The 18,659-nt window shown below is 52.2% G+C and overlaps 6 protein-coding genes across 6 annotated transcripts; 3 read left to right on the forward strand and 3 right to left on the reverse strand.

Moving 5' to 3' along the window:
• Positions 1 to 1,189: 1,189 nt before the first annotated feature.
• BROUX77_001355 (uncharacterized protein) lies at positions 1,190 to 2,347 on the forward strand (the record flags this gene model as incomplete). The annotated part of the gene is made up of 1 exon (XM_073745775.1): positions 1,190 to 2,347. The coding sequence occupies one exon, from the start codon at positions 1,190 to 1,192 to the stop codon at positions 2,345 to 2,347; it is 1,158 nt and encodes a 385-aa protein (XP_073609590.1).
• A 344-nt stretch (positions 2,348 to 2,691) lies between these two features.
• BROUX77_001356 (uncharacterized protein) lies at positions 2,692 to 5,030 on the reverse strand (the record flags this gene model as incomplete). Its single annotated transcript, XM_073745776.1, has 4 exons — positions 2,692 to 2,797; positions 2,863 to 4,241; positions 4,312 to 4,637; positions 4,754 to 5,030. The coding sequence occupies 4 exons, from the start codon at positions 5,028 to 5,030 to the stop codon at positions 2,692 to 2,694; spliced, it is 2,088 nt and encodes a 695-aa protein (XP_073609591.1).
• Positions 5,031 to 5,736: 706 nt separating this feature from the next.
• Positions 5,737 to 7,345, forward strand: BROUX77_001357 (uncharacterized protein; the record flags this gene model as incomplete). The annotated part of the gene is made up of 2 exons (XM_073745777.1): positions 5,737 to 5,800; positions 5,889 to 7,345. 2 exons carry the CDS (start codon positions 5,737 to 5,739, stop codon positions 7,343 to 7,345), a joined length of 1,521 nt encoding a protein of 506 aa, XP_073609592.1.
• Positions 7,346 to 11,371: 4,026 nt separating this feature from the next.
• BROUX77_001358 (uncharacterized protein) lies at positions 11,372 to 12,277 on the reverse strand (the record flags this gene model as incomplete). The annotated part of the gene is made up of 1 exon (XM_073745778.1): positions 11,372 to 12,277. The coding sequence occupies one exon, from the start codon at positions 12,275 to 12,277 to the stop codon at positions 11,372 to 11,374; it is 906 nt and encodes a 301-aa protein (XP_073609593.1).
• A 2,349-nt stretch (positions 12,278 to 14,626) lies between these two features.
• BROUX77_001359 (uncharacterized protein) lies at positions 14,627 to 15,333 on the reverse strand (the record flags this gene model as incomplete). The annotated part of the gene is made up of 2 exons (XM_073745779.1): positions 14,627 to 14,797; positions 14,881 to 15,333. 2 exons carry the CDS (start codon positions 15,331 to 15,333, stop codon positions 14,627 to 14,629), a joined length of 624 nt encoding a protein of 207 aa, XP_073609594.1.
• Positions 15,334 to 15,879: 546 nt separating this feature from the next.
• Positions 15,880 to 16,649, forward strand: BROUX77_001360 (uncharacterized protein; the record flags this gene model as incomplete). Its single annotated transcript, XM_073745781.1, has 2 exons — positions 15,880 to 16,213; positions 16,285 to 16,649. 2 exons carry the CDS (start codon positions 15,880 to 15,882, stop codon positions 16,647 to 16,649), a joined length of 699 nt encoding a protein of 232 aa, XP_073609595.1.
• Positions 16,650 to 18,659: the final 2,010 nt, after the last annotated feature.

Consider the following 18,659-nt stretch of genomic DNA (forward strand, 5'->3'; position numbering starts at 1 on the left):
GCGGGAAGAAGACATATGACCTAAACAGCCAGGCAAAGTAAGGCGAGCGGTATATAAAAGTGTATTGTACAGTGAGACAGACATGGAGATACGGAACTGAGGGGCGAGGGGGGACAGCATGCATACAGCAAGAGCAACAACAACAGTCATACACCAACCAGTCGGCTAAGACGCTTTTCTGGCCCCGTGCTATGACTCTTGTGTCCCCGCTTGCCTGGCTTGTCCGGGTTTCAAGAATCAGCCTCGTTTTTAGAGAGCTTGCAGGCGAATGAACGCAGAGTAAATATGAGTCCTGCTCAGTCTATTCACATGGCAGAACCCAAAAACAGGAGCCAGTTGCCAAATAGCCATTTTCTTCCTCTCGGAAGACTGACATACAACCAGAGACAATAAATTACTGCCACGTCAACTCCAGCTTGTCTTTTTTTTATGTAGTTAGTTGTAGAAAACAATATCTCTCTCCTGAACTTTACACAAAGGAAAATTGAGAGGCAGCCAGGACTGAGTATACATGTGCATTTGCTTTGGAGGTTGGGCAGATATTAGACCAACAAGGCAACTGCCAAAAGAAGCTAGCAAGAGAAGAGAGCAAGAACAAAAAAGTGGATCCCACGAACCCAAGTAACTAACTAGACAAAAGAAAACAAACGAACAAGGGACGAAAGACAAAAAAAGGGCTCTTTCCCTCTGTCAAGTAAATGCATTGAGAAACAAGGGGGGAGGGAAGGAAAGGAAAGAAGCTCTCAAATACGCAAGGCCCAAATTACTAACCGCGTGCCTTCCGCATAAAAAAACAAACAAAAGCTCCAAGTCTCTCCTTCTTTCCCTGACAACACCTCCAATGTCTAGTGTTGCTTGGAATCTTGAGAGACGTTTTTGCCTGTTTGCCGTGTGAACAACTTTATATAAGCGTGGACGCATTGAAGGACTCTCCTCTTTGCGAATTGTTTTGCTTTACTCGGCTCCCAAACAAAGACTTTTGAATCGCAAAGGCTGTCCCTTGTTTTGGGGTGTGTTTTTTTGTTGTTTTCTCAGCCGTTCGTTTACTCTTCTTACTCGGTCTCCCGGTATCAAGCTCACTTGACTTGCTCGTGAGCCGTACTTTTTTCTATTTCTTCTTCCTCTCCCAACGACATCCAAACATTTACTACCTCCCGGCCCCGCTCCGGCTCCGAGCACGGCTTCCACCATGGCCAGCGCTGCACTATGGCAGCTCATCGCCGACAAAAGAGTACGCCGGCAGGCATGGGAGACGGCCGTGCGACTATCTGACAGCCCGCTGGTCAAGTGCATCCAGGCCGGCGACACGCTCGGCACGGTGCGCGAGACGATTCGCGAAATCAACCGCTTCGTGCCCTCGATGCAGGTCATGGGCAAGTCCATGTGCGACAGTAGCCACGTGTTTGGCTACTTCAACGCCGCCGCCATGGCGGCCCAGATTGGCTCCAACATGGTCTTGACGTACCAGGGCATCCAGGCTCTGCAGCTGATAGCCGAGAAGCTCGAGGGCATCTCGACCACGCTGGCCGCCCAGACGGCCCTGATGGCCCAAAAGGATTTCCCGCAATACGTGCACGCCATGCTGTGCGAGCGCATCGGCCAGACGGCCGGCGACCCGCACGCCAGCCATTGGTTCTTCGTCTTCCACCCAGACAACGACTGGTACCCGCCCTTTTACCAGCTGTTAGAAAAGGACCCGCTGGGCCCAGCCTTCTGTGGCTACACGAACCAGATCGACACGTGCTTCCTCTTCATGCTGGCCGCGCGCCGGCTCGCCGACAAACGGGACCGCCATGCCCGCCGCCGCCGCCACGCTCCGCTACCCGTACGCATCCACCTGCTGATTCCCGCCTACCAACCGATTCTGGTTGCCGAGCCACTGCGGATTCCCGAGGAAATTGGCGACTTTGTCATGGAGGGCCGCATCCACAACAACAAGAACTTTGTCTGGTTCAATCTGCCCGACGACCAGCGCCACTACTGCGATGGAATCGGTCAGTGGCAGCCGCCGTCGCCCGGCTTCTTCATGTGGGCCTTTGGTCGCCTGGGCCTCGTTAATACAGGTCCAAAGCTCGGCGAGCGCCGCGTCATTGGTACAAGCCAGGACGGCACTAACAAGGCCCGCGTCGACGAAAAGGAGATTGGCGACGAGGAGCCAGAGGAAGACATATCCTCTGTCGCAGCCATAGCCGGCGATCTGGCCGAGTCTGGCGGCAGTAGCGTCAGCACCAGTCGTGGCACCAGTCGCAAGCGCATCGAGGAATCTAAGAAAACGGCTATGCCACTACATCACCGGCAGTCGCAAAAGGAACCGAGCCGGCGGTCAAGCCGGCGTTCTGGCAGGTAGTGGCGACAAACAGCCGGAAAGAATGGAATTTACTGGTCCGGGAGCGAAGGCGTTTTTTGGTGCTTGGTTTTTTTTTTGGGGGTTTTTTTAATCCTTTTAGTTTGGGTTTGGAGAGGACTGTTTGCATTTTCTTCATCATATTGGGACTTTGCTTCCCTTGATCTTTGTCTTTGTGTGGATTGAGGCGTTTGTGTCACCACCATATACTACTATCTCTAGCAGAAGTGTTTATATCCGCGTCGAAATAAATAACAGCGGCTAATTCATCTTGACGTCATGTGTGAGCTGAAGTGCAACCATATTCCCACTCACCGTTGGCTATTTCCCCCGTACATCCTTTTCTTTCAAACGTAGCCAAAGAAGCGCCTTTTGATTGCCGATGGCGGCTTCGGGTTGCCGTCGTCTGATCCTGGATCGTTATGCGTATTTTTCAGCTTCTCGAGGAGGTAACTGGAGGAAATGTGTTAGTGAGCAAGCACGGTACCAAGATGAAATGAGATTGACACAAGCCGTACCCTATCGTGTGTCCGTGGCTTTCCGTCATGGCCAGGTCAATGCGAGCCGCCTCGGTACCATGGGCCTGGATATGCCGCTTGATGGACTCCTGTCCTCGATCATCTTCGGCATCTCTCTCAATAAATCTACACCCCTTGACACCGCATAGCCAAGTGCCGTTGGGACCGTTCGGGGTTGTTGTAGGCATGGGCTCGGATCTGATGACTAGTTTAATCGGGTTGATTGGCGGCGTGTTGATATTTCTATCATTGTGTATGTCTGACTCTTCATATTCATGTTGGTAATCTTCGTCTCGACGTGCCATGGTAAATTCATCATAGTCTGAAGCATCCACCATGTCCAGGTCAGCATCGACTGGAGTTGATGCCATGCTTACTGTGGGGCTCTTTCTCCAAGAAGTAGTAGAGTTGCTGTCTGTATCGGTGCCAAGCACGGAGCGCTTGTGTGGTCGCAGCAAAGACGTTTTTCCCGAGGTCAGCGCTCGGATGTCGCTATGTGGCCGCTTCTGGCCCCGACTGGGCACTTGCTTCTGCCGTTTCTGAAGCTGCTTTACCATAGATTCAACAGAAGAGTTGAATCGCAGGGGCCCTTGGAACGGCGGCGTCTCTTGTAAGTCGGTCCATAGCTTGGTCTGTAGCCACCACTCTCTTGACTCTGTGTCGGATTCCATGAGTGGAATGAGGTCCTTAGCAGCATAGTTTACAATCTCTCGCCCTCCTTGCCGTGTTTTGATCGTAAGACTCATGAAGGTAATGTTGTAGAGACTCTTCAGCGATACTCTGCCAGGCGCGCGGTCTATTATCAGGTCAGGCAAAATGGTAAAGAGCTCTCGAGCGACTGGGTTTTCAGGCCTCTGTGGTTCGTTGGAGGTTGCAGTGGGTGTTTGGCTCGCTTCGCGGGTAGTAGAGATGGAGGGGGTTGTCTTTTTCGGACGAGATCTCGAGGCAACGTCTGTTTCCCATACAGGCTTTGGTTCTTTGGAACTTTCCTTGGCACTGCTTGCCACGGCCGAGATCCGACTAGACTGTGCGAGTGTTCTAGAACGGGGAGGAGGCGAGGACTTGGTAGATGATATTGAGGCAGAAGCTCCTGTTGGCGATCTCGAACGAGAGCCATCGCTTGCCAGAGGAGGCACATATGCCTGAGGCTCAAGGTCTGGATCATCAAGACCGTCATCGTGGACAGACGTGACATCGAGATTCTTTTTCTCCCAGGCCCGCGATGTTGGCACAAGACCCTTGATGTATTTGGTAAAGGCTTTCCCCTCCCAAGAAAAGTCTGTTTCGAATCTGAAATGTGAGGCCAAGAACGCCGCGTGTATCATGCAACGCTCTTTGACCTCCTCCAGGACACATCCATCGCCAATCATGACGGCATACTAAGAATATGTTAACAACAGTCAATGCATGTGGGAACAACTGTAGATGTAGATGGGTGATGTGGCATACCTTGAGAAAAACTTCCTCTAAAGGGATGTCAGTTATACGCGCTTTGCCCTTTTTGCTGTGGCGTTTCATGCTCATGTCATGGGCCTCGTAAACCCCCATGATAGAATAGTAGAGTGTAATGGCTTCTAATGTGTGGTTGAACATGGCCCTGTAGCACGGGGCAGGAGATGCGATTCTAAAGAAGCCGTAGTAGCTCTTGGCCCAGATAACAGGGCCAGACAAGGGCTCGCCACCATCCTCTCCGATATCAGCGCTGTCCAAGCCAATAGACATGCTGGAAGCCTCTATCTCGATTTCTACCGGACGAAAGTTCTTGGGATGAAGCACTAAATATGACGTAGCGGATGTGACAATCAGCATGCGTTCTCATAGGCCGAGTCGCGTTTCCCGCAAACAAGTATAGGCGCATCATGTGAGCCGGGCGGACTGAGGGGCAACTCACACTGTGCAATCTGGGCCTTGTTGGTGGTGTCGCAGCACACTCGCCCCTGAACCACAAACGGGCCAATATCCTCGACGCGCAGTAGATTGCGCACAAACGAGCGCGTCTTGTCCATGACCACGGCGTCGTATAATTCAAAGACGGGCCATTCAGCGTCCGAGGCCTTGGCGTTGGCTGGACGGAGGATCTGGCTTTCTGGGATAATCCGGGACGGCACTTCGACAGACGGCACGATGGACGCCCGGGAGGCGGCGCTTGGGCGTTTCGATGGGGCCATGACGGCGGGTAGGAGGCGGCGATGGTCAATTGAGGCCGAGGCTCCACGGACTTCAGGGCATCCGGGAGGTTCTGTAATACACGATCAAGAAAAGAGCGGATGACGGAAGTACCACCAGCCAGGCGTTGATGAGCTGATACACCGGTCGGGAGCAGATTCAGAGAGCGGGAGTAGCGGTGATGGAAGCGCGGCCGAGGGGCTGTTTGGGTGATGGAAAGGAGAACGAGAAATAGAATAGAATAGATAGTTAGAGCAGCGGAGATGGCACAGAGAGAACGGCGATGTTGGCAAGTAGCGGGTACCATGGGAACTGGGCAGCCATCTGTGATGCTGCATGTACCAGCTACCGGCCTACTCCAAAGCAAGGGTCTGGATTTATGTTTATCGATAAGAGCATTGTTATCGATAGCTCTCCCCAGTCGGCAGCCGCAAAAATTCGGATCCTTCCTCTTTTTTTTTTCTAGACTCCGCCGTCTCGCTGCTCGTTGTCTCAGATCGTTGCCCACGTTTCTTCCCTCGCTTGCGTCTCTCTCCATCTCCAGTGCTGTTTGCGTTCCGATTCCCTCTTTCTTTCTGCCGGCCATCTCTCGCTCTTCTCCCCGTCTCACTCCGCCCGTCTACTTCCTGGGCTCTCAGAAACTTTTCAAGTTTCACCGACGACCGCCTTTATCTGCCTGCTATCGCTTCTCCTCCCCCTCCGTTTTGTATGAGATTTCAATTGCGCCCCATCTACAAAATGACCACCCAAAAGGTTGTGGAGGGTGTCTTCGGTATGTAAGCTACGAGCCAGTCACAAGTGGCCAGCGCTTCGGCAGTGCAGTCTAGCCAGCTACTAACTCGTCCATTTGCTCATCCTAGGCATAAATAAGCCGCTTGGCATGAGCTCTGCGCAGGTCATTCGCGATGCGCAGGAGCACTTCAACCCCTCCAAGATGTTTGCGCCCTGGATCCAACAAGAAAAGGAGCGCCGCGCCGCCGAGCCATCTTCACAGCAGAAGCGCCGCCGACACGCAAAACGTGAAATACAAGTCAAGATTGGCCACGGCGGCACGCTCGACCCGCTGGCTACCGGTGTCCTGATTCTCGGCGTTGGCAACGGGACAAAGTCGCTACAGTCATTCCTAGAATGCACCAAGACGTACGAAACCATTGTACTCTTTGGCGCCAGTACCGACACCTATGACCGCTCCGGCCGTGTGCTGATGCGCAGACCCTACGAGCACATCACCAAGGATGCCGTGCTCAAGGCCATGGAAGACTTCCGCGGCACTATCAAACAGGTCCCGCCGCTATACTCGGCTCTCAAGATGGAGGGAAAACCTTTGTACGAGTATGCGCGCGAGGGCAAACCCATTCCCCGCGAGATTCCCACTCGCGAGGTGAGCGTCGAGGAGCTGGAACTGCTCGAATACTACGAACCCGGCACCCACAAGTTCCGCTGGCCGCGCGAGGAAGCCGATGCAGCCGAGACAAAGCTAGCTCAGCAGGTCTGGAAGATTGAGGGCGAAGAAATGACTGCAGCGGCTGCCGCCGCGCAAGAATCTGAGGCGTCTTCAGAGGAAGAAATCCGGGAGTCCGAGGCCCTTGCTGCCCACGAGGCGACCAAGCGCCGCTTTGAGGAGACTGTGGACGAACTAGTCCGCGACTGCCCCAGCCGCAAAAAGCGTCGCTTTGAAAAGAACGCCAAGTCACAGGTGCCCATGATGAGCGGAGCGCTTAATGGACACCCCGAGGCTGCTGAAAAGACGCCCGAGGCCGGTACGAAGGACAAGAAGGATAAGAAAGACAAGAAGAGCATCTCCAACAACCAGAACGGCGACCCTCGTCGGGGCCATAACCTGGTCCCTGAGGTGGACGAGTCGCTGCCACCGCCGTGGGAGGGCAAGGGACCCGCCGCGGCGCGCATCCGGATGACTGTCACATCCGGCTTTTACGTGCGTAGCTTCTGCCATGATCTTGGCATCAAGCTAGGCTCTGTTGCGCTGATGTCGGAGCTTTGCCGGTCACGCCAGAGCGATTTCAAGCTCAACACGCCGTCGGTGCTGGAATACACTGATCTGGCCAAGGGCGAAGAGGTCTGGGCGCCCAAGGTTGAGGCTATGCTCAAGCAGTGGGAGGAAAAGCACCCGTCGGGCCCCAAGATGGCACCGGGCAAGCAGCAACGGGCTGAGATACCTCAGCAGGCTGTCAAGGAGGATGTTCCCGTGAAGAAGGAAACTCCTCTCTCTGCAACCACGGCCGTGACGGTGGATACCGCCAGTGTGCCCAAGGTGATACAGGACGATGAAAAGTCGTGGAACGGTATTGAAGATTAAGTAAGCAAGCCCAGAAGCTTTAAATTAGCGGGGTGGTTTTATTGGGTAGGTGATATTGCATTTTACGTACTGGTTTACAAAAAGGAACTCGCAAAGCAGGGCATTTTCAATACATTAGGAGTTACGCATGGCCTTATTACCATTCATATTTTTGCCAGCGCAATCCAGCTTGACGCCGAATCATTCTGAGTGATTCATCTGTCCATGTCAACTTCATGTTTCATTTCCACGCATTGCCGAGTGTCTTGAGGCTCACACCTTGTGGCTTGATATGTACAAATACAGTGGGGGGACAAAAGTCTCCATCCACCCTAAAACTACACCAAGACTACATATGGTGCCTCGACCATTTCATTCTTGACGCCGAGACATGAAACAGGGCACAGTAATTGTTGATCTTTTCTAAGACTATGATATAAGAGACACTGAAGAAGATGACCTGCAAGGTTTTTTGCTCAAAAGTCGTCGTCGTTGAATCGTGGTTGAAGGTTGTGTAGGTGTTGGTGAACAAGTGCAGAACCGAGGCGATAGGTTGACCGTCAAACCTTTCAGATAAAATTACCACAAGGTCGTTTGAAGTGCTTTAAAGGGCACATTGTAATCAGGGCCTTCTCACCTCTAGGACCATGGAGATAATGAGGCCGAAAGGGTCAAACTTCGAAGGTGCGCCGAGGAAACGCGGAGGGCTATCTCCCAGGGCATGATTGCTGGGTGTAAGATGTTGATGGAAGAAAGGCTATGTGAATGCATCGGACACCATATGTTATGTATAGATTATTAAACAACAAAACTGTAGCTTTCATTTGACATATTACTTAACCACATTGATATTCATTTGGTTGAGAAATGCATCAATCAAGTTTACATTGTCGTGATGTAGTCTTGGTGTAGTTTTAGGGTGGACGGAGACTTTTGTCCCCCCACTGTATGGTTGTGTGCAAATGTTTTGTAGCTATGTGAGTGCTATATAGGGGACATCAGACATGAAATATCCAGAACCTTAACGATCCTGAAAGCTTGATCTGGGGTTACACGAAGCCATGGTTGGTTTCTGAATGTTAGTACCGACTCGTGAGCAGGGTCAGAGGCATTTCGGTGAATGTTGTAACCCTTATGGCCACGAGTAAGAGAGATTTTGAGGGGAAAAGACATGGTCGAAGATTGAGAGATCATGAACTTTTGGTCAAAGCGTAAATTGCCCAAGGCATGCTGAGCTCTCCCAATCTCGATCGCTTTTGCCATCATGTCAAAAACCTCATTCATTCTGATTGAATGCTGAGCAGCAGAAGAAACATTCTCAGAGTCCGCGTCGTCAATGAGAACACCCTCGTCGTCGTTCAGGTGGATGGCTCGTTTGGGTAGGAGCGGGGAAAAGAGTCAACCTGAGGGGGCCCGCCAGGTCCATCTTCCTCAACTTCAAGAAGCTCATTTGCCGTTGAATATTGGGGAAGAATAACCAATTGCGGGTCTGCCCACAAGGGACAAGAGCGGTTGCGACGAATCGTCCGAAAGAACTCGTAATGATCGGAGACACCTTCATGACAATGCACAAGGTGTTTGCAGATCAAAAATCTGCTCTCCAGAAAAGCTATACAGCCACATGTCCATTTTTGAGGATCAGTGTGATAGTTGCGTATACTCTCGTCATCCACCTCTTTCCCTTCCAGCTCCGTCCAAATTCTCTTGCAGTCTTTCCGCCACGGCGCAAATCCTAGTCAATGGTCGCCCTCCAGAATGTTATTCATGCGTCGAACTGAATCCGGAACGACCATGGAGATGATGACCCAGAGTGCAAGATCAATGCGGGGCCGGTGGAATCTATTCAGAAAATCCTGTTTCAGTTTTCTCCAATGAGACTCAGCGACCATGGTCGTCTTGAGAACTGGGATCTCTTGGGGATTTGGCGACCTGGCCCACAGCCTCCACTTTGCAGGAGCATACCAGTTTGTAAACAGGTATGCCCACAAACGAGGGAAATATTTACCCTTGCACCACCGATACATCTCCAGTGCGCTTTGCTGATGGATCTCACCCGGAGACCAGACGTTTCCACATGCGTCCGGGATGAGAGAATGAGCATTGAAATGCCGCAAGAACAAGCTCAACACCTTATCCTTCTCTGTATTGGTCATTGACTCCAATCTGCCCAGACCGATGATCGAAACGTCTCGGGATGGACACTCGCATCGCTGGTTTCTGTGATCACCGGGCGGTCGCCGCACTGCTGATGATCCCCAACACACCTCCAGCGATGAAATGAGCCTCAACGCTTCACCTGGATGGTAGTGGGCATGGTGGTTCGCCTGCTCTGAGCTGTCCGGCTTTTTCCGAACCGCACGCTTGGCATACCAACAACAAAGCTGGTGGGTAGCTGAAGGCCAGACCCGCCCCACGGCAGCGATCTCGGATGCGTCCTTATCCATGCCGAAAAATGAAGGATTCACACCAGCATCTTTCAACCACCCATTTCCATGAACGTGCTATTGAAAACCCTAACGAACTAACGACTAGCGATCTTCAATTCGGTGATAAACTCATCCCATGAACTGAAATCTTGAGCAAAGTGGCGCTTCTTGTTGTGGCGGTAGCAAGTTTTGCGAGGCTTGCCATTTAGTAAGTGCCCCAACTCGGTTGGGTTGCGGAAAACTTTGCAATTTGAGCACCAAATAAATGTAGAAGACATTTTAGATAGGATACAACTAGATGAGAAGAAGTAAAGAGGCAGTCAAAATTTCGTGGCAAGTTGGCGTTGGCGCGTTAGTCGAGTGTTGTCGTGAATCGGTATTGTTGTTTGTTGCGGTATAACCCTAATCCTTGATAACCCTACCCACTGTTTTGCTTTTTTTTTCATTTCATTATATTAATTTTGTGGATGGGTGTTTGCCATTGATCCAAGGGCAAGAAAACACGGGAGTGAAAATATCTGAAAAAACTCCATAATCATAAATAGACAGGGGACCGTTGATTTGATTGATATCATTAATTAATTAATTTAATCGATTTGATAGTCTTTGCTACAGGGACAGGGAACCGTGTTTCTTCATTCCCCATTGCGCCAGCTTCCAATTGTGTGAGTCTGTTGAGCAGGACGTAACTGCAGATAATTGCAGAAGTTATCGTCTATAGTTGTATGCAAGTACCTAAGCGAAAGTAGTCTCGTTCAGTCTCCCCTTTTTCCCAACCAAGCTTGCACCAAGCAACCAATCACACGTCGTGTGCCCCAGCTGATTATGTTTTCTGCCGCCCCACTGGGCCACACCGCCCTCTGAGCTCGAGCTATAAAACAGCAGCGAGACCTCTCTCCGTTTGGTTAGTTTTCTTTCCTTTTCTTCTTCAGCTCTCTTTGCCTTTTGGCTAAGATCAAGTGTAGTATCTGTTCTTTTCAGTTTAATCTCTGAAAGTGTTCTAAGGAACACAATCGTGATTATACCTATTTTTGGCTCCCGGACTTTGGCCGCTGTGCTTGCACATGTCATTGACCATAGTGTCCCTGGTATTACACTGCCTCCAGGAGACGCGAACTTTTTTTTTTTTCATTGTTGCACAGGCTTGCCCTGGGCTGCGAAGAAGCGAATTGCTGTAGCGTGATCTACAGAGAGACTGTGATCAACGTTTGTCTGGTAGCGAAGACGGCGAGAGCAGACCGTCTGAAACAGACATAACCAACAAACAGACCTCCGGTCCATGCTTGTGCACTGCATGAAACATACATGCGCCCACACTGCCCCACCAGCAAGAGAAGATGATCGTATGGAGGAAGATTAAAGTTGGTAGACTTCGTATTAAGAGTACTTGTGTACTTGTATAAAGATATCATGCAGTAGGATCTATGGGGATGGTTTTGGCAGGACAGAAGAGCCGCTTTTGAAGAGAGAGAGAGAGAGAGACAAAGGAAAATCTAAAGACATGGCAAACAGCAACCAAGGATGGGTATCACATCAAACAAAAATCGTGAAGGACAGACAGAAACACGAAGAAAAAGAAAAAAAAACACCCTCACCAGTACAAATACACGAGCCAGTTGGCTCACACCGCGGCCACGGCAGGCAGCGGCGCCGGCTCGCTGGATTCCAGCAACATCTGGACACGCTGGATCTGGTCCATGGCGCCCTCAAGGCTCTGCAGACGGGCCTTCTTCTCGGCATCACGACGCTCCAGCACCGCCACGCGCTGCTCGAGCTTTGCGCGGGCCTTGCGCTCCGACGCCACCATTTCGTTGGCCTGCTCAAAGAGCGCGACTGAGAGCTCCTCGACCTCTTTGCTGGTAGCATTGAGGCGGCCCTCGGCCTTGGCGCGCAGGTTCTGCTCTTTGTTGAGCGCGGCCATCAGGTCGTCGACGCCCTTGGCCGTGGGCGGCGGGCTGGGAAGCGGCTGGGCGGAGGAAGCGGAGGACGATGAGGATGCAATGCGCATGTTGGGTGTGCTCTTGCGCGAGAGAAGCGATGTGAAGCGGGAGGCGCTGAAGCTCCACGAGGAGGACGACGACGAAGAGGTCGTAGGGCGGGACGGAGTAGGGGTCGCGGGCGGCTCGCCGACGTAGCGAGGAGCCGAGGCCGACGGCGGCGGCGTCAACAGGTAGTCGGTAGAGGCCTGATTGTGGTGTGTGTAGTTGAGAGTAGACGCTGTGGACGACGAGGTAGAGGTGGACAGCTTCTGCTGGTGGTGGAAGTAGGGCGAGTGCGGCGGGGAGTCGGGCAGACCGGCGCTGGAGACGGACGAGCGATCGATCTGGTTCTGGAGACCCAGGATGCGCTTTTCAAGCTCGGCAATGCGGCGCTGGGCCTCGATCAGGGCGACCTGGGCTTCGGAGGCGGCAGAGATGTCGATGTGGTGCTCGAGTTTGGCGCCGCAGTTGGTGCAGCAGGTGGCCGATGCCGGTAGAGGCAGGGGAAGCAACACCGGGGGGGCAGCGAGGGTGGGCGAGGCGGCCATTTTTTTTTGTGATGGAGGGGGGATTAGGGGAGGAACGATGATGAAGAAGTGGAAGACCAGAAAGAAACAAGGAAAAGAAAAAAGGGTGCGCCGATGAGCCACAAAAGATGCCCAAGCAGAAAGCAGAAGCGGGAAATGGCGGGCAGTCGCGAGATTACGAAAGCGGATGGTCAATTTTGGCAGGCAGCGGGGCCCGTGAAAGAAAGAAAGCAAGCGCTTGCGAGGATTAAAAGAGCACGGGACTCGGAATGAAGAAAACGCGCCACTGAGAAGAAAGAGAAAAAAAGGATATGGCGGTGATTAAGAGTGATTAAGTAAGTGGTTATGGGAATTAAAAGAAAATCCGCAGCTCAAACAAAGAGAGCGATTGAGTGATGGACGCTCTTCGGCAGAAACTGAAACGAACGCAAAAGTACTGCGGGACAAAGAACCTTTTTGAATTTTATGGCTGCCAACTGTTCTCTGGAATGCTGGAAGTGTCTCGGCCGTCCAGGGTTTTTGGTGTTGGGGAGGGATAGAAGAGAGAGAGAGAGATCACCGAGGCACACAGCCAGACAAAGGGAGCAGAGATCCAAAGAGAAGTGCGAGGTGGGCAGCGGAATGAGAGGAGAGGAGCGAGCGGGAGGGAACTCTACGTCAGACATGCCACTACTTATGTATCTGGGATGCAAGGCATGTATTCCACGCTTCCATGGCCTTCGCGTACGGCTTATCACTTGCCGGCATATATTGGCCCACGACACACGGACACGCCCACGCGTTGCATTGCTGCGGCCCCAGGAACGGCGTGCCCAGAAACAAAGGTCTATATGTGGCTGCTGATGTTTCGCGTTGCATGCGAGCCTGCGAGCCTGCGTATCAAAGCACAACGCACAATAAATCCCCATGTCCGCGTATACGTGCACGTCTATTTTTGTCGCCAGGCCTGCATGCGGAGTGTTTCGGAGCTTAACTAGGGGAGGGGAGCTCCCAGCGTGACGGTCGTTGGTAGCATTCGTGGCACCAGGTTCCCCGGCGACTGACTGCTGTCCACTGGCAGACGCAAGCGAGGAGCAGTCGCAGTCGTCTAGCAGTACACACTATCGCCTCTCCTCATCTCGTGGCTTGCCGCTCTCGCTGTTTTGTTCCCTCCTTCTCCCACCAAAACACGACACCTCTCCACGCCACACGACCTCATCGCCCACAACCGCTGCAGCCCTTTGCTGTTTGTCTCCCGTTTAGCTTAGCGCTGCAACGCCAAACAAGCCCACGTAGCTCGCTTTGAAATTACTGTCCCTGATAGTCTGCTCTCGACGTGCTTTAGCCTCTTCCTTTGAGTCTATTCGAATGGCGGATCAACTCCAGGGTCTGGTATTACTAACCCTAACGCTTTCCCTTGGGGCTAAATTACCTCATCTCCAGCTCACAATGCACCTATAAAAATATCCAATACGTCAGGCCATCCTCCACAACGTCGCTCGCGTATAGACCTCAGGTTCACAATGCAGAATTTAAAACCCTGCAATACTAGCAGCCTCCTATAATTGGTGTTGTGGAGTAGGAAGACTGAAATGAAATGCACTTGTATCAATCTATCTATGTATGTGCTCTCTGCTAGCACCGCCATGGGATCCTCAGCCGAGTCTGTGCTTATGACCAGAAAAAAAAAAGAAGCCAGGGAGCACTGATTTGGTGTGATCCTCTCTCGGGGCACCTTTGTCTTTTTTTTCTCTCGGCTTCCATAAAAGTATCATTTTCATTGCAAAGATCCAGTTAGCCCTGGTAAAAGTCCCTTGGCGGGCAATGAATATAAACACCACCATATCTGGAGGCCCCAAAAGCCGTGATATCGATTCATCGTCTTGGCCGCCGGGGCCAAGGCCTCCCTCCCACCGTCAATTTCAGCTTGCCAATGAATACAAGTAATGCCGCTTCAACTATCATTATCCAGAGTCTAGGCTTCTCCCTTTTTGCTGCTCAGAGCGTGTGCCATGTACAGCAGACCAGGCGCTCGTCGTACTTTGTGTGTATGTGTGTACACACTTGTAATATCGCCATCCCTTCACTCCAGGCGACTAATAGCCTAAATATAGCCGAATATAAGCTTGATTGCATTGGGGCATAGAAGATGCATTGTCTGCATCACCTGGCCTTCAACTCACAAAACAGATTCTGGCCAAAGCCTTCAAAAAACGCTGCGTTCTTGTGCATCATGAACGCATGGCCACCCTGATGTGGTTCTAATGCGTGAATACGCCTGTATACAAGGCGCACACACGCCCATGGTCTGTCCGGGGTTTGTAGGGAAAGAAAAGAAAAACGAAAAAAAGTACGGCAGAGAACTTGATTCTTGCACCGTATCAGGAGGACTCAGAACGGCTTGGCTACTTTGCGCAGCTCGCCAATGCCGGTTTCAGGATCACGGTACTCTTTCCAGCTAATGGGCACCATATCGTTGCCAGCGTCGCTGGTGGCCATAATGACGCCCAGTTCGTTTGACGCTGTCGAAAGGTAGTAATTTGCCTGGTCGCCGAGGGAAATCTGTTGAACAAGCTATTAGTCTCATGCCACACACACATAGTGTTTGTCGGCCCAAGGCCCGCGTGTTATTCCACAGAACTCACCACTTGCGCGCGCACGACATCGCCCGGCTTGAACGACTCGTGGATCTTGACCTTGTCCTTTTCCGTCGCGCGCACGTCGTGCGAGCGAATCACGCCCTGCCACTCGGTCTGCAGCACCGAGTTCTGCACCTGCTGGATCGACACAATCGCCTGCTTGGGCATCAGCCGCAGCACGCGGCATAGAACCGTGTTGCCGACCTCGGGCAGCAGGTCTTGCCGCTGCGCATGTCGGAACACGGAAATTGTCGGGTACTCGTGTGGCTGCGCCAGCACGCTGAGTTTCGTCAGCCGCTTCACCAGGCCCTGTGACTTGGTGGGCTGCTGGACGCTGACGCACCCCAGCACAGAGGCTACAATGCTGCCGTTGTGCACATATGTTCCCGGGCCTGGGTTGTAGTGTGATACAGGCCCAAGCTGGGTGCCGGGCATGGCGGTTTCGGGGACCGGAGACATGGCGAGGAGGAGGCGGCGGGGCTGGAAAGTGGCGAAGCAGGTATTCGGAAAAAAAGGTGAGACAAAGGCTAAGTCTGAGAATATGCGAAGAAATAGCTCCAAGGCCAAAGAGTAGCTGTTGCAACAAGATCTAGATTCGACTTTGAGGACAGCAGCTTGGGCAACAGCTTGACAGACACGCTGACCAAAGCAGCCGTGAACTTTTTCTTTATCGCGGCTAAGCTTATCTAATCTTCAGCGGCTATCGCGACTAAGTACTAAATGTCATGGTTCCAGACGCGAAGATTTAGGCGGTGAGTCGCGGCAGAACTGAACCTGGCCTCGGAAGCGTAGGTCTGCCAATCTTGTTTTTGTTGACCTTGTTACGTGTACCACTCTAGTGTCTTGTCGTCAAGCGCTCTTTGCACAGTCTGTCCTTCTCGGCTCTTCCTTGCTGTCCCGAAACGCCTGGCTCTTCAATTGCTGTGCCATTGCTGCTGCTTCCGACTGCGCTGCTGATCTCCGGTCTCTTTGACTCCCTAACTCTACTCGCTTGATTCGACTACAATGGCTCCTAAAAAGTCCAAGCCTGCCGCTTCCAAGGGCCCCGGAATCGGTGGACTCCTGGCCATGCTGGCCATCCTGCTTGGATTCCTGTCGCCGTTGTACTACCTGCTCGACGCCAACCTGGACAAGTTCTATGTCTTCTCGCCCGAGGGTCTGCACTCGGTGGCCAAGACTGCTGTTGAGAAGCACGGAAATGACACCCGCGCCATTGTTGACTACATTGTCTCGGAGCTGCGTGCCGACGACAAGGTTGGCCCCTATGTCAGTCAGAGTGAGGACTGGTTCATGAACAACGCCGGCGGAGCCATGGGCGGCATGTATGTCATCCACGCTAGTAAGTAGACAGGTTCTGCAATCGCGTCGTGATAAAGACCAATTGCTAATTATTCTTGTCTTGTTTCTTAGGTATCACCGAGTATCTCATCATCTTCGGCACCACGATCGGCACCGAGGGCCACACCGGTCGCCACACCGCCGATGACTACTTCCACATTCTCACCGGCACTCAGGAGGCATACACGGCTGGCGACTTTGTCCCCGAAGTATACGCGCCTGGCAGCGTGCACCACCTGCGCCGTGGCACCGTCAAGCAGTACAAGATGCCCGGCAACTGCTTTGCGCTGGAGTACGCGCGTGGATGGATCCCTCCCATGCTGTTCTTTGGCTTTGCTGACGGTCTGTCGTCGACGCTCGACTTCCCCACGCTGTGGACCACCTCGTGGGTGACTGGCCGCGAGATGATTGGAAACTTGATGCAGCTCAAGTTCTAAGCGAGCGTGTCGTTGAAAAGGCGCGATGCTGCACTCTTGTACATGTATATATGGACATATAGCACAGCTTGGGATGGCAGATACAGATAGACTGGGTGTCACTGGCTCGTATTCACGTTACTAGCAGTCAAGACAGTGGTAATTGGAAGCCTGTGAGAGGTGGGGGGAGGGCGCTAGCCAGGAGTTACAAGTAGCTTATATGCAACATAATAGCATCATACAATGATTCCCCAATGCTCTTCTCATCGTGTTGCAGCTTGCTGCCGTGCTCATAAGACCATTTTCACCTTCCTATTTGCGACTAGCCACCATGGCGGGCTTATCATTCTCTCCGCAGCTGGACACGCGACACAATTGGGGCCAAGGGAAATGAAAATGGCACTTGGAATTCGACAGGATCGAAACATGTCGGCCCAAGAATCGTGGTGGGACTGGCGCTGGAGGTTTGCCGGGTGTGAATCTGGCGCTGCTACCCTGTTCAAAGCTTGTGCAAGCTGGGTGCTAGATTCTCAGTGTTTCCCAATGCGGCATATTGCTTCTTACTCCGGCGATGCCCCGCAAAGTCCCCGTAGCTAGAAATGCTAGCTATATGTTAGTCGTGCTGGGCTGGCGTCTCCCATTTCCTGATGTTTTTTTTCTCTCTGGCATGACATTTAAGACGTCGTCTCTTCTCCTGCTTAGCTGTAATACCTTTATCTTGCTATGGCCAGCCAGCTCGTCTGTGCTTACATGGCGATACCGACATACCACCACGCCCACAGTTACACGTGAGGTGACGCCTGTCACTTGTCTATCTATCCAAGTTTTAAGGACGGCGATAGTGCACGTCCAGCCGGCGATAAGTAATCCGAGAGAATGATGTGATCAGCAGCTACACGACGGCCTTCCTAAACAGGGGCGAGATACGCTCAACGGTGCAATAGAGTCAGGTATGCGACGCACACACGCATCATTAGACGATATAACCGCGACCCTTTTTTTTTTTTTTTTTTCCTTCTCTGGTTTCCTTCTCCCTCTTCCCAGCGGCAGGGGACTTCCATAATGGCGGCGGAACTTTTGACGGCCAGGGCCCAGGCAAATATAACTAACCGCAGCCCGTGCAGCGTTTGGCAGCCGGCTAGCGTACTGTACAGCGGATCCTTTCTGCTTTGTCTTGGTAGTCGTCGCTCGCTCTCTGAAGAAATATGCTTGCACCTATATTGTGATTGTGTATCCCAGTGCTGGTCTATATGCCGAGGGCCTGGCTGGAGGGCCTATCTGGGCTGGGGTCTAGTGTCTAAAGCGAGCACTAACAAATCTTTCACGCTCTAGTGCCGGATGAGCGAGGACCAAGAGAGGAGAAGAAGAAGCCAAAAGGGAAAAAGAAATAACTAAGCTTTGATTTGGTCCAAGTTTCACAAGTTCCTAGGATAAGCCATGCCATGTCAGATCCAACGTTGCAAACAACAACAAAGGAACCCGCGCCTATCTTTCCTGGCTTTGCTTCTTTGGGTAATGCCGAGACAGCTTACAGGGATTCTGATGGACACTAAATCAACATGTGCTTGTAAGTAGAAAAGCTTAGCGGGCTAGAGTTGATCGGTTAGTTTGTCCTGGATGCACTCGCACACTACTGCCGAGGGCCTCGTCGATGTACGGTGGATGTGAGGGACAAATAATATTGTATCGATTGAAATCCCCGGCTTCTCGTGCCTCCACTATGCCCGAAAAAAATGATGCCTTAATCTGGACATGGCGACAGCCCGCCCTCATCGAGAAACCGGCTAAAGTAGTGCAATATCTTGCAGACACTATCACCTCAAGACCCCATAGGAGGCCGCAGAGCCCATATAATTGCTGCTGTGCTCCCATCCAACCTCGTCTCCTTCCTATCTCGTATTCTCCTTTGCCCTTTTGTCACAGCAGAGGGAAAAGAAACAGGAGAAAAACACACAACACCGGTCGCGCTCCGTCCTTGCCCTTTCCTTCTATACCCGCCTTCATTCCATACCTCCCTCTCGTCCTTCCACC

This window comes from Berkeleyomyces rouxiae, assembly GCF_048999995.1.
Source record: "Berkeleyomyces rouxiae strain 22BRR77 chromosome Unknown BrBRR77_ptg000001l, whole genome shotgun sequence".
In the NCBI taxonomy this organism is placed as follows: Eukaryota; Fungi; Ascomycota; class Sordariomycetes; order Microascales; family Ceratocystidaceae; genus Berkeleyomyces; species Berkeleyomyces rouxiae.